This window comes from Ambystoma mexicanum, chromosome 6p (assembly GCF_040938575.1).
Source record: "Ambystoma mexicanum isolate Mex_15411 chromosome 6p, UKY_AmexF1_1, whole genome shotgun sequence".
In the NCBI taxonomy this organism is placed as follows: domain Eukaryota; kingdom Metazoa; phylum Chordata; class Amphibia; order Caudata; family Ambystomatidae; genus Ambystoma; species Ambystoma mexicanum.
In genome coordinates, this window is record NC_090935.1 from 1,488,232,717 (window position 1) to 1,488,248,369 (window position 15,653).

Consider the following 15,653-nt stretch of genomic DNA (forward strand, 5'->3'; position numbering starts at 1 on the left):
GTAGATTTTTGCCGAGGAGAGGATTTTTTTTTCGAGATCACTCATGTGTATCGTTTTAATCTGAAAATGCTCAGATCAAGTTTTTTAATTATCTGTTCTGTAATATCATGTTGGGATATTTGGAAAAGTGTTACTTAGTTGCATATAGTATAATCAACATCTTTTACTGTGTACAATGTTTTCATATATATGTACAATGTATTCAAGTATATTTGCAATTACTATTATGACTACTTGAACCACATCATGAAAAAATGTGAGACAAGGTACTGCAAAGGACTGCTGAATACAGGGTCCTTTAAGTCTCTTCAAAATGGCTGCCTGATTCAAGATATGACTGATGGTATTTACTCTCAAAGCACACAAGTATGACCATGCAGACTATGATTCCGAACTGATCCTCGCTAGAGGCCATTACAACAGGTTCAGGAACAATATACAGTACTGAGTTATATATGGGATCTGTACATTGGTCAATTACTCAACTGAATTGTCCTAATTATTGAGATTATATAAATACAAATTTCCAGGATTTATTTGTATGGAATTGCCATCTCTTCACAGTCATAAAGATTATTGTGAATCCGGATAGTGTCATGCCCATTTAAAGACTTGCAAGCGCTTATGGTAATTCAATTTCTATTGATTTCAAGATGGCCGTCAAATTACAGCTAACTGAAAGAGAGCTTTCCAAGAACGTTTCACATAACCATGGTGATGCATGTGGTGCATGCAAATCACGTGGCTTTGCTTACACAGTGAAAGATGGGTTTGGGATGAGAGGCCGCTTGCTAGCTGCTTTCTGTCCCGTGCCCGTCTGTATATACTTACGTGATTAGGTAAGAAGCCATTGGGAAGATGGAGAAATAAACCGTTTTGGACAATATAAAATTCTGGTCAAGTAAGAGATCTATTTAACACATGAACTCTGGTCTCTTTTAGGACCGAGGCTCATGTTAGTGCCACTGCTTTAAAATAAACCCGAAGAGGTCGTTATTACCCAACATTTTCCCATTAGTAGAGACCAAGAATGAATACAGAGCCGTGAATCCATCTTATACAGTATAAATAAGACACATATTGTCATACATCCCTTTAATTCCATGAGTAGATGAATCCCTAGCCAGATTTCCACTATGTTTTTTAAGATTTCCACTATTTTACTGACACTTGAAGCTCATCAACAGGCAACGGCTATTGAAATGGTTGTGCTCGACACAAAACCATGACACAATAAGGTTAGTACATCACTATAAGATGCTAAATAGTAGTGTGATTTGTATTTCCATTTCTAGTAAGATTTAGGTGTAATTACCTTTATTGTAGGAAGAGTGTGAGTTCAGTTCACCTGAAGAAGGGAGGATAACACCCCAAAACACATAGTGAAAACAGGATTCTCAATTTTATATATAACATTGCAGTGAGAAACAAGGGGATCATTCCTGCGTGAACTCAACCTGATTACATTGTTTAAAATAAGAAGTTTTTGGCGTTTCTTTTTCCTTACAAAATTCCCTGTGAACACAGATCACAGAGGGTGTTTATGAACCCTTCGGTTAGACCTTCTTACACTGTATATTTTCTTTGAATTATATTGAATATGTATTTTTTCAATAATCGTTTGCTTTGTGATTACATATGGACATACAAAGAACTTGATTTAAATTCTTAAACTTAATATTGTCAAGTAGTGTTTCTTTCGTATTGGTTTTCCTGATTCATTAAACCCTGTGTAAATGATTGTATGAAAATACATGGGATTTTTCCCATAAGATTGTCTTGCCATTTCCTTCCAAGGAACACTTTTTGTTGTTGGATTTTCTCTAAATCCCCCCAACCAGGGGTATCTTACCCGGGAGCACCTGACATGTATTTTAACACTATTATTGAATGATATACATTTTCAGAAGACTAGTGCGTCCCTCCCCTCATGTGTTTAGAGTGTTCTGATGGCAGAAGGCAATTCCTTGCCTGCAGAGTGGTAGCATTCTGCGATACATAGTGTGATCCAAGACAAAATTGTCTGCTTGGTTACAGCTAGACCTTTTCTAGACAAGGAATAGGCTACAAACAACTTATCTGTTTTCCTATATTCTGCATTGAACTTTGTGAGTCCACTATAAAAACACAAAAGAACTGTTTGATAAAGAGACACTTTTGCCATCCTACCTAAAAGTTCAGGAGAAAACCACCCTCTTGATCCAAGGTTCTTCCCTTTGAAGGTATTTATGTTGGAGTCATCCTTATATTTTTGATGATGAACACTTTTTGCTAAACCAAGTCAAAGACATTTCCTTGCACCCCTTGTTGTTTTGTTTCTAGTGTAAGGGTCAGTTTAGAATGTTTGGACGCAAGGACATTTTTTAAGTTACTGACTACTTTACCCAGACAGATCACCAGTTTTAGTTTCTAGGCAGGGAAATCCCCCTGTAGAATAGGGGTAGAGGGCGTTTTTCCAATCAATGTTTGTTTTATAAAATGTCTGAATTTGATAATAACATAATCTTGTGTCTGCCTCTCATTCCCGACTTGTCACAGCACTCACTCTGTAGTGGACTTCTCTAGCACGGTAACAATTTCCTTGTGCAGCAGGGGATCTGGTGGCTGAAATTATTGTGAAAGCAGAGAACAATCTAGAGAATGTTTAAAGAATGGAACCCATACAGCCGGAGTAATGCAAAAACATTCTTCAGAATGCAGGGCTATTCTTCCTTCCACCACTGAGGCATGTAGGAATACCTCAAAGTGGTTTCCATGAAGTTGCAATTGCTACGGGGACACTAGTGGTGGCTGACTGTGTTCTTTTTCCATCCCTGCTCTTGCCTGGTCTAAAACATCTTCTTTGACATTGCTTTGCTGAGGATTAATTCCTACCTTTTTGGCTGCAGGCCATGAAATAGTGAAACTACATTTGTCAGTGTCTGTACTGGCTGCTGTCGTACTGCAACACCTAAAGATTTGGTAGGTAACTTGGGTGCTTGAAACTTTTCTAAAGCGTCGTCAGCTTTGGGTCAGAGGGCATGTCGAGAAGCTTTGACTTGACTGCATGTCTGGGGCAAACCACGACTATCTCAGCTAGGAAAATCTCCTGGAACCAAACTGGTCCTCATAACCCTTCCAAAACAGTCTGCTGGGTTGAGCCCTGACTGCAATGCTTGGTATGCTGCTTCCTTCTTTTCGGTAACAAGGTCCTTAAACCCAGAGCTTATTTCACTTTCAAGCATATGTTCAGCTGCCTTAGAAATAACCACCCGCAAGGTGTTTGTATCCTTTGTAAGGGCAGAGGATGCATTAACTACCTTAAGCACCATGCTACATGACGCAAACACCTTTTTTTTGCAAAGGCCTCATATTTATAAGGAACATAGTCACATTCTCTCCTTAAGTGGCTGCTTTAACCACAATACTTTCTGGGCTTTACAGTGTTTCGAACAAGGACTCTGGGTCTGTAGATGTCGGTCTGTACTTTTTTTTAATGAATCCTTTATTCACTGCTGGAGCGGAGCAAGGTTTCTGCCATATATCTAGTATAGGGTCCTTCAGGCTTTGTGAAAGGTAAATCGGTAGGGCAGATTTTGGAGTGAGGAGTTGTTTTTCCTTTCGATAATTGGAGGCATTTTACCTCTGCTTGTATTTTGTGTTTACCATCGACAAAAGCATTGACACCCTTTGCAGATTGAGGATGCGCGGTTCACATATATTTTTCTAGGTTCGACTGGTTGTTGGTGGATGAAAGAACAGTGTCAGAGATTCAGAAGACATGGACAACTGCAGTCCCTTAGTCAGACCATGATCTGGTGTAGGCATAGTTGGGTTTGAGAGAGATGAGCGCCAGACAGGGACGCTGGTTTTGTAATGACTTCCTTCTTACGGAAAAGGAGGAGGGACAGTTTTTGCTTCAGAACATTAAGGAATACCTCAATTGTAATGATACAGGGGAGGTCTCCACGGATACACTTTGGGAAGGGTTTAAAGCCACAGTATGGGAAGTGCTGATAGATGAGATCTCTTCTCAACGCTAATGTTAAGGTCCTGACAAAGATTCTGGGAAATAGACTAGATAAGCTCCTCCCGACATTAATTCACAGAGACCAGGTGGGAATTGTCAAGGGTAGGCAGGGTACGGATAAGGCTTGAAAGACCTTGAATCTAGTCTACTGGGCAGGGAAGGGGGAAGGATCAGGCCTCCTTTGTCTCTCTAGACTCAGAGAAAGCCTTTTACATGGTGGAGTGGGACTTTCTCAATGAGGTCTTGGTTAAATTGGGCTTTGGGGTTATTTTTTGTACTTGGGTGAGGGCGCTTTTCATGAACCCTATGGTGGGAGTATCAGTAAATCGCTCAATTTTGGGAGAGTTTCTGTTATATAGGGGTACCAGGCAGGGATACTCCTGTCCCCCCTCCTTTTTGCCCTGGTTAAAGAGCCGTTGGCAGCAGCCATATGGGCAAACCCAGGGATCAGAGGTATGGAGGTTGACGGGACAGAATTCAAGGTATCCCTGTTTGCTGATGATGTTTTTTGCTATCTTCGAGATGAGGAACACTCTCTCACTGCATTGATGCAGATCCTCAATGATTATGGAAGGTTGGCGCGGTTGAAATTTAACTACACAAAATCCTTCCTTCTTCCTTTGAGGGAGGAGACTCAGGGGAATGAGAGAAGGGAGCCCAAGGATAAGCTAATGCGGGCAAGGGAATTGATTACTTATTTGGTGGTCAAAATACAAAGCAACTCTGATCATTTGCATAGACTTAACGATGACCAGCTCACGGCGGAATTAAGGAGGGATTTAAAGAGGTTGTCAAAGTTGACACTGTCTCTGATGGGGAACATGACGGGAGTGAAAATGAATGTGCTTCTTCCAATGCTGCTATTCTTATTTCAGGTACTCCCAACTATTCTCCCCAAAGGTTGCCTTAAAGAGTTAGAAAATATGTGTTGTAACTTTGTGTGGCAAAAGAAAAGGGTGTGGAAAGCAAGGGAGACTCTATGCTTCCCCAAATCGCATGGGGAGTTTGGGTACTTGGATTTCTCCCTATATTTTAAAGTGGCCCAATTAGGAGTCATGATAGAATACATGTCAGAAAATGTAAGGGCATACTGGACGTATTTAGAGGATTGTGCCACTTTCCTGAATAAGGTGCAATTTTATTTATGGACACCCCGCAGATTTCCCCCTGTGGAGGTGTGGAATCATCTTACATTAGTGATATTGTGGATGTTATGGTCGAATTAGAAGGTTAATAGGGAGTTATCCACTTGGCCCTCTCCATTGGGTTCTGTATGGGTCATCCTTTCAGGCTGGGCAATAAGAACTTTCGGGGGGTGCAGAAATGGTCAAACACGCCCTTGGAAACGGTACAGCACTTACTATTGAATGGTAAATGTAAAGAGTATGAGGAGGTGAGAGACATGTTGGGAAAAGCGCATTTAGGGTTCTTTGAATACTTACATTTGAAGGGATTAGTGTTGGACCCACAATGGGTGGGGGATTTTGTGAGGGATTTTACAGAATTTGAGTCAGTTCTGGAAATATCGGTTTCGAGGAAAGTTATTATTTCCAAACTATATCAGGCTCTCATGACGCCCTGTGCGAAGGATAAAAGTAAATTTAAGGGGTAGTGGGACCGGCTGATGGGGAAGTATGTGCAAGATAAATTATGGGATAAAATATACAAGGTGACATTGCGTGAGGACCTCTCTACCCAGACAATTGAGCACAATTTGCATTTCAAGATTCTTCCTGGCTAGCACATGGACATCGATGGGTGTCCAAGATGATCCTGGGGTGTCACCGTATAGGATGTGGGGAAGCAGGAACCGTAGCACACATTTGGTGGGATTGCCCTTATATTACAATTTTCTAGATTGAATTGCTCAGCTGGATAAAGGACGTAACTGGGATCCCGATACCAATGGAACCCCTCACAGTACTTTTGGGTATACCTCCTGATTCTGAGAATGTGGGAAGCCTTGCTTCGAGTAGGCAGGATAACAGTGGTACAGAATTGGAAAATATCTTCACTCACAGAGAAAGGGGATAGGCTTAGAAAGGTGTGTGAGGTTTACTTGATGGATAAGCTCACTTACATGGCCCTTGAAGATATGAACTCATTTATGGAGGAGTGGCAACAGTTCACAGATAAGCATGGCTCGGGGGATAGGACAGAGACAAGATTACAGGTTGTAGTCGGCAGAGATGGTAGGCCACCGGGAAGGGAGGCTGGGAGGTTGTAGTCACTTGAGCGTCAATAGACTGTCCCCATGAGTAGTGAGAGGGCTGTTATGGGATGCTCTGGTTCCCCCTAAATTGGGGGACCTTGCATGGAGTAGTGACCATTCTAGGAGACCATGCGAGCTATAGATACATAAAGTTGAATGTTACGAGGACCTATCCTAATGTGTTGTGTCTTGTTAGGTTTGTTTGTTTGTTTATGCGTCATAGTATAAAGGAGATGCCTACGGCTGGGGTATTGGCCTGTTGCTAAAGGAGTTAGTTGGGTGCAAATGATCAATTACTACAGTATTGTCAATATTTACTGTAAGCCGGGTGACAAAACAAGCTTCTTAGATTGTGTGAACTGTGTCATTAAGGATTCGGATTCCACCGTTTGTGATTAAAATCTTTGATAAATATTGAGTTACAAAAATAATACAATACAACAAAAAATATATTTCAATTAAATACATTTTAACACACAATTTCAGAAATAGAAGAATAATTAAAAACATTTTACATACAAGTTCACAACATATATTATTTTAATATTAATAACATGTAAGTCTACTTTTACATACTCCCGCGATTTTCGTAATGATACCCTGAAAAAAATTGAAATACATAAAAGAATGGAAGGAGTGAGTATTAAGAGGAATGGAGTGAAGTCAAGGTGCATGAAGAAATGTAGAAGAACTGGGCAAGTGAATACAATGAAGAAAGGGGGCCGCCCAAGCGAGGGAGAGAGTAGGTGTGTGAGCGGGAAAGTGAAGGGGTGAATGGTTGGCTGAGAAGAAGCAGGTGTAAGTTCTGAATTGGGCTTGAATGTGGTTGTGGTTAGCCAAAAGGCATTTAACGGGCTAAAAAGAGGAAAGTTACTTCTTCCTGTGAGATAACAGAAGCTCTGCAGTGAATGATTGGAAGAATCCATATGCATGGAAACATAAGTCAGGTAAAGGGTGAGCTTGGCCAGGCCTGAGCAGGGGTTTTGCCTCAAAATGCTTTATATATCGCCAGATTTGGTCCAGGCTGAGACTTGGTATAAGGTAGCAGGTGCACATCTTAAATCATCGTCAGACTTGCTCCCATGTACATTTTAGGGGATCAGTTCCACTGCGTTTTAGATGAAGAGTATTACCGTTCTGAGGTTTTTCACAGGGAGAATGAACATTCATATACGTCTAACTAACAGTAGCTCTCTAGAACACTAAGAGGGGAACACAGCTTAACACGTTTCGGTTGAGGCTTCCACTGGCTTTTGAAAACAAAGAAATTAGCGTGTGTGTGTGTTACATCTGCTAGGGATAAGGCACACAAAATGTTGAGCAAAAGAAGAACCGATGACACTGACTGACAAGAAAACAAAGAACAACTATAAGAAAATAATAAATGCCTAAAAAAGGCTCAATCAAGTTTCAGCTTGTTATGAGGTTTCAAAAAACAGTAGTGTTAAAGCAACATTTTACGTAGCGCTTTGGGTACACTGTGTCACTGTTTCTACATATGGAAGATTTTAGCATATTTCTGCCTAAAAATGAGATCTTTAAAAACAGGGGTACTTACCAAACAAGAAATGCTAAATATCACAATATGTCCGAAAAAAATCTCCAACAATTCTTCCAGCACGTTTACAGCATGTTGTCCATAGGTCATTACAAAGTATTTATTAGCAACATTAGTTCAATTATTAAGTTAAAAGTATTTAAGTATCCAAAATACGCACAATGAAAACAAGAACCTTATACAGCAAAAATAAAACTTAAAAGGCAAACGGTTAGTCCAATTATATACACGTTTATAAACAACCAAAATATTATCCACTTTCAGGAGTGCAGATCAGTTTTGCAACAAAAAAAAAGATCACGGGATGTACTGCTGAGATAAAAAAGATCATGGGATGTACTGCTGAGATAGAAAAGATCATGGGAGGTACTGCTGAGATAGAAAAGATCATGGGATGTACTGCTGAGATAGAAAAGATCATGGGATGTACTGCTGAGATAGAACAGATCATGGGAGGTACTGCTGAGATAGAAAAGATCATGGGAGGTATTGCTGAGATAGAAAAGATCATGGGATGTACTGCTGAGATAGAAAAGATCATGGGATGTACTGCTGAGATAGAAAAGATCATGGGAGGTACTGCTGAGATAGAAAAGATCATGGGATGTACTGCTGAGATAGAAAAGATCATGGGAGGTACTGCTGAGATAGAAAAGATCATGGGATGTACTGCTGAGATAGAAAAGATCATGGGATGTACTGCTGAGATAGAAAAAATCATGTGAGGTACTGCTGAGATAGAAAAGATCATGGGATGTACTGCTGAGATAGAAAAGATCATGGGATGTACTGCTGAGATAGATAAAAAAACAAATTTGACAAACCTCTGGGAATAGCTCATCGGCCCAGGCTTGTGGAGTGCCTCGGAGGGTAGCGAATCCTCGGTCAGGTTCTCTCGGAAAGGAACGTCCAAGGCGCTTGCGGCCGGTAATCCCCACCAGATCACTCCTGTGACTCATGCTGTCATCCTCCAGAATGTGGCGGCTGCACGGAGGTTTGAAAACAATATACATACGTGAGAACGAGAGTCATGTACGCCTGAAATCAAACACTTTCACAAAAACGGTTATCTGTTCTGCATGAAAACTGGACCTGACAAGTCGTTTCACTAAACACCAAAGTTGTTCCCAACAGAAGGTCAGATTTCATCCGCTTGACTTGTTTGGATATACCCCTTTCACAAAGGTCATTGGAATGTACTCTTCTTGGATATGTACATTCATATAGATTCCTTTTATCACCTATGTGAAATTTCTCAAACCAACTCTTGAAACAATTTAGAAGCATGTATATGTGCATTGTATATTCACAATTTTAGGTCTGGAGCAGTATGTACAATGGCAGCTGGTGTATTTCTTAACTGAAGGATGTGATGAGTTCTCCAAACTCCCCATATTAACTTGCATGGGAAGTGGGAGGTTAGGGATGGGCTGGCGGCTACTCAACGTGCCTTCCAAAAGCCATTTGAGGTTGAATCCTGAAGGCCCATTAACCCGCAGGGAACACAGTAATCCCTACAAAGTCATATTGACAAAGGGGGAATAATTAAGAAACTTCAGGTCCCAACAGACCACTAGAGCATGGGGTATTCCACAGATGCAGTGGACAGTAGTTTGGACTGCACAGCGAAACCACAGCAGATAGTCTAAGCACAGACATGTCCTACGTGTCCAGAGAACAAGATGCAGAGCACCCCAATCCGCTTTAGCTGACACGGTTGAGGCCACACTGCAAAATCACAACTGCTTATGAGCGCATGGGCATGTTACCTGCAGAGGGAACTAGATACGGAAGCATACCTGCGAATATAGTTTACAGGAACTGAGGAAATCCAGTACAAGCAACGGAGAGCAGAAGAAGAACCTTGCAAAGACATATTTCACGCTTCTGTTAAGAAGCAAGATGGTGAGGATGGCTGCGTTGTCCTTAAAACCTTCACTGCCCCTCATTAGGAAAACCTATGAACATTGCATACTTAGCCAATCAGCCTCCTGGATTCACACTTTAGACTGACATAACTGGACCTGACAACTTGCAAGACCCAACCCTTAAATTAAAAGGTACTGGAAACTGCCAGTCGGGGCAGAGATCCCAAGGGAGATAGAAGTATCCATCTGTTTTACCTTCTTGATACAAGGGAAGAGCATCAGAAAGACAGACCAAAGTAATACTACTGTATGGTGGAGCCCTGCTAGACTATGGGAGAGACTGCTACGTTCTAGGAGAGGCAGCCAAAGCAGAAGGGGGAGACATTACAAGCCTAGCTGGTAAAATTCTGGGAATTAGGGGTACACCAGTATAATGCTGCCCAGGGGGTCCGGCGAGGACCCAAGCTTGAGAGGAAGAAGCGAGATATAAGTGGGTGGGAGCGAAAACTGGGAAGCCAAGTCCACCTGGATCTGATACCAGGGTCACACGGAAAAGACTGAGAGAAAAAGGTGAGATACCATTGGCCGAAGCAAAACCTGTGAAGCCTGAGTAGGACCTGCTACCAGGGACATGTGGAGGACCTAAAGAACAAATTACTTACCTTTGGTAATGTTCTTTCAGGTGGACAGATATCTCCTCCCACAGATTCCTCATCTTTGAAATATCACAGTCGATGCATTGGCACAGGACAACTTTTTTCAGCCATCAGGTGGCGCAGTTCGGCTCTGTCCTCGACCAGTTCACTTAGTTGGTACTGTTTTGTGCTGAGGCGGCATCATTGGCATGCATGTATGGCGCTGTCTGCACCAGTTTCTTCAGTTCTGCCTTTGCACACACTGGTAAGGCAAGGCAAGGACGCCAAAACATAGACATTGTTTTGTCTGGGTCACGCATCAAGTCCATTTGAGGACATTTCCATTAGAGAGATAGATTAGGAATATGTTGAAGAAAGAACATTACCAAAGTAATTCCTTCTTCTGATGGATACATTCACCCCAAAGATTCCTCATCTTTGAAAGTCTCCCATTGTCCAAAGGTTGGGTTTGGAATTATCTGTTTAGACAAATATACTCTATACTCTGAAGGACTGATTTCTGCAAAGCTGCATCCCACTTAAAAAACAATTATATGAAATAATGCTTAGAAAAAGAGTGAAGAGAGCCCAAGAAGCTGCAGATGTCTTCCCTAGGGACTCCTCTTTGTAGAGCGGGTGTCGCTTCCACACCCCTCATCAAATGAGCTTTAACGCCCTCAGGTATTTGTTTTTCTGCAAAACCAAAGCATGAGGTGATGCATAGTATCACCCAATGCTACATAGTTATTTTAGAAACAGCATTTACTTTCTTTGGACAAGCGTACTGTCGAGAGGCAAATGAATGCGTCATTCATTGCGTCGGCTTCTCCCCTACCTCAATATCATAGAAATGAAAGGAGTGCATCATTAATGGTGTCCACTCCCTCTCTGCTGTAATACCACAGATACGAGAGAAGCTATTCACTAAGGAAACCCTACCGGCCTCATCCTGGATCAGTCAAAGAAGAAATGGACTTGCAAGCTCTAGCGGAAATGGGCATGCTGTAACCAACGTGATGAGAGCAAGTGACATCATTACACATGTAGACGCACTAGATACAAAGCAGATATGCACCCTCCACGAAGATACAGGAACACTAGGTCAAACTTGCATTTAGACATGAAGAATGTTACCTGCACATATCACAATCAATATGTATGCTGAAAAGCAAGGCAAAAGAAACACACACAAAACTTGCTTAATGTAGAAACGCAACAGTGACGAGTGGCCATTTCTGAAAAGATGGGCGGCACAGCTACATTTGACTGAATGGAAAACATTGAAGAAACCTCAAAGCTGCAGGGGTACCCGACTCGCTGAATTAGCAGAAACTTCAGACCCGAGCAGACCAGACAGTAGCGATACAATCCTTGCCAAGGTTACTACGGAAGGGAGGTTTTGATTGGCACTGAAGAGAACAGAAGATAATAGTAACCAAGCATAAGACACATTTCTCTTAGGTTAAGTAAACAAACAAACAAACAAACAAACAAACATTGAAGGCCATGTGCTCACCAATCAAGGCTTAAAATTGAGCAGAATGTAGCTCAAACAAATCTCCAGTAAGCACCCATATTAATAAGGGCTAAAATCCTAGTAAATGCTGAGAAGAAGAATCCAAATGTGGTCTCCACACATGACTTATAGTTGGAGAATAATGACTAGTCATTAACTCTAGGGACAGATAGGCTTAGTCATTCACTCCCCTCGAGTTCCAAGTCCTTGGACTCAAGCCCAGGGACTGCATCGCTTCGGCCCTGAAATCCCTACACTGGCTCCTGGTGGCTGCAAGGATCAAGTTCAAGACCCTCTGCTTTGTCCACAAGGCCTTCTAAGCCAGGGCCCGCACTATCTCCAACGCTCTCTTACTAGGTACCTTCCTTCCAGAGCCCTCCGCTCATCTACCTCCAATTCTCTATGGGTGAGTCACTTCTCCAAGCAGAGACTGGGTGATCTCTTTCCTCTGCAGGTGCCTCCCTCTGGAATGGCCTCCGTGACACTCTTTGCCTTGAGCTGGACCTCCTTAAGTTCTGGAAGCTCCTCAGGACCTTCCTTCCTTCTCTCCCTTCCCTCTGCCTCTCCTCTGCTAACCTTTCCCCACCTTCCTTTTCTCTCTGCCTTCCCTCTGCTATCCCTCCCTTCCTCCTGCTGTTACCTTAACAGGCTGCCTTGTGCTCCTCTGAGTCATATAGGACACCTGACCCCATGCCCAGCCCCTAGCACTTGCCTTCGCGCCCTCCTGCACTGCCACTTGACCTCACTTGCACTTCCTGGGCCTGTTCCCCCTTGTAGGCCCTGCCTTCCTGCACTTAACCCAGGGCACTGTTCCACTGGTTGCACTTCTCCCCTTCCCCTCCCCTGCACTTCTTTTCTGTGCACTTTCACAATCTAAATATACTAGGCCTAGTAAGATAGTTTGTCTCGTTCTCCCCTGTTTTTCCCATCCCTGCCTGGATTCGCCTTTGTATAGGCGCATTATAAATAACCTATCAATCAAAGATACAAGACAATGCCAAGTTCAAAGCCAAAAGTCCCAGCTTATGGCCTAGAGAATCAGAAATGGTGTCCTAATTGGGAAAAGCAACACCTTGACGCCACTCCCCCTGGCCACTATTGTTGCTCATGTGCTGATGACATGCCAAATTGCCAAGGTTGGTGAAGCTAATGCCAACCAATCCCTGCTCTCAAATACTGCCACGCTGCAACGGTTGCAGCAGTCAAGTTCACTGTTTTGATGATGTATGTTACCTATAATCTGTTTAGAAGTGATCTGAGGTGTGGCCAGTAGAAGTAACAGCCAATGATGACACTAACACATACGTAATACATATATAGATGATTCTTCTAACCAATCCCTAAACCCTGTAGGTTTTTGTAATCAAGAGTGTGATATGAAGTAAGTCGTGACATATTTTTTAAACTGTTGTCAAGCATGAGAAGAACTGAGAGTGTACAGACAATTTGTGTTTGCTGCTGTCCCTATTTTAACTGGATTATAAAAAAAACAGTCCTTTGACATTTACTTTGACTCTTCTGTTTTTGGGTGCAGGATTTCTTGGCTGATCTGGTTTGCTCAGGGCTGGGACTTCCCACCCCACCACTACAGAAGCTAGCAAATATCTGGTCTTTTGTTTCATCATGCAAACTTTTTATGCTCTCATAGGGTCCAATCTATGTAACCTTTCTTCCGCCTTGGATGAATGTAGGGTGTGGAACGAACACCGTAAATTAAATGTCTGCGCTAGATCAAATTCTGATACTAATTTTCGATAAGAACGAAAGCTTTATTCTTGATGAAACTTGATCGTTTTGGAATTGAATAAACCCAGGCAAACTAGATAAAGCCTGTAGCTTTGAAACTCTTGTATCCAATGTTAAAGTAACCAAGAATGCAACTTTGAAAGAAAGGAGCCTTAGGGAACATAAGTGCAGAGGCTCAAATGGGGCTCCCATCAAAAAAATTAATACCAAGTTTAGGTCCCATGCCGGCACTATAATGAAGTAGTAGGGAAAATGTTCAGGAGCGCTTAAGAATTGGAAAACTAAGGGTACCTTAAAATAAGATCCCTCTTCTGGTGTATGTTTGAATATTGAGCTGCCAAGTAGCCCTTAAATGCCTTTACAGGCCAGGGAAAACAAGACATCCAGAACTATGGTCATGGAGATAGACAATGGCTAATCCTGTCTATACCGGTACCAAGTTTCAAATGTTTTAAAATGACAATCATTTGTGGGTCATGATTGATGGGCGTCTTTCCAAAAGCATCACACCAAGAACCTCCTCTTAAAGTTTCTAATCCTTGTACCTCAACCTCTCAACAGCCAAGCATGAAGGCTGAGACGCCTGCCGTTGGAGTGAAGCACCCAGCACCATTAGTGGATCGGAAGATCTTCCCACCAAGGTATCTGTGAAGAATCTAGTGACATCGTCTCTGAGACTCTGATATGGGCCTCCTCATGTATGGCCAGGGGAAGGCAGCTGCTACCTGATCCTGACCCTCGGGGCGGTATTATGTGGGAGGATCACATGGGGAGAGACTCATGCCGGGAGAAATTGGTGAACTCTTCCACTCATGATTCCCAAGTTCCCCCTGAAGCGTTGATGGCTTATGAGCTGCTCTGGTGAAGGAGTAGACCCTACAGAGCTGCTAGTGCTCCCAACGAACAGCTCTGCAGACCACTGAAGTTACACGGGAGCTGGCAGCAGAGCCAGCCGAACACAGAAGGTCTGCCGCAGAAGCAACAGAGACACCACAGAAGACCGTGAGATGGCCTGATACCAAAGGTGACCCTGGTGCGTTCCGAACAGGGCATTGGGCCATACCCAATAAATCTGAACACTGAACACAAAGTGCAGAGGCAGCAAGGGCACCACTACCCTTTTATGCAGCATTAATTGTGTGAGACCTGTAATCCATGTTGCCAAAGGCCAAGAGGTTGTGAAGCAGCAGTAAAGTGGTAACTGAGGAACAACTTCCCTACTATGAGGTACCAACCTGGGGAAACTTGTCACCCATATTGCCAACAGCCAAGAAGCTTTCAAAAAGCAGCAAGGAGGGAACCTGGGTACAATCCTCCTTCTTTGGGACACCAGCTTGAAGGAAGCAGTAACCCACATTGCCACAAACCCAAAGACTATAAAAAGTGACAGCCATTGTTCAGCCCTCCTCACAAGGGATACTGGTGGGGAGAACTCTGGAACAAATATTGCCATTGAAATAACGTGTAGTTGTAGTTTATCTTCCTGGCAGGATAGTAAGCCAGGAAATGGACCATACGTAGTTAGTCCTGGCAGGCTAGTATACCAGGAAAGAAGAAGATATTTTAAAAGTGTTGTTGTGGGAAAAAGATATGGTGGATAGAACTTGGTAACTCTATTCATCATTTTGACAAACTGTGGTATCATCAAAGGTAGTTGATGTGCTATCCTGACAAATGTATTCAAATTGAAGAATAACAGTGATGTGCTAATACTTGTTTTGAATCCTGAAGAAAACAATTGCTGTGGCTTATGAACTTGTGTTTTGAATGAGAGACATTTGCCTTATCAAGAAGCATACTGTTTTGAATTTCAAACATGTGTTTGTGAAAGAGAAATGTACTTTGCCAAGTGGAAGGACACAGTCGAGGGGAAAGAAATTTTGGGCCTCATTACACGGTAGGTGGAAAGGGTTTACCGGTACCGGTAAGGGCACTGGTACCGGTAAACCCTTACCACCTTACTACGAGGTCCCTTTGCGGGACCCGACCTTAACGGCTGGTGTAGACCAGCCGTTAAAGTTGGGACTCGCAAAGGGACCTTGGTGCTAATTACGGTACCGCAATTTGCGGTACCGTAATTAGCTTCTTCCCCATTCCCATTGAGCCCTA

The 15,653-nt window shown here is 42.6% G+C and overlaps 1 protein-coding gene across 1 annotated transcript in view; it reads right to left on the reverse strand.

Moving 5' to 3' along the window:
• Positions 1-15,653, reverse strand: part of LOC138511076 (trichohyalin-like) — a 3,831,204-nt gene that overhangs the window by 38,288 nt on the left and 3,777,263 nt on the right. The window contains exon 36 of the mRNA XM_069626576.1: positions 8,604-8,763. Coding sequence (XP_069482677.1) covers positions 8,604-8,763 — 160 coding nt within the window. The remainder of the gene's footprint in view (positions 1-8,603; positions 8,764-15,653) is intronic.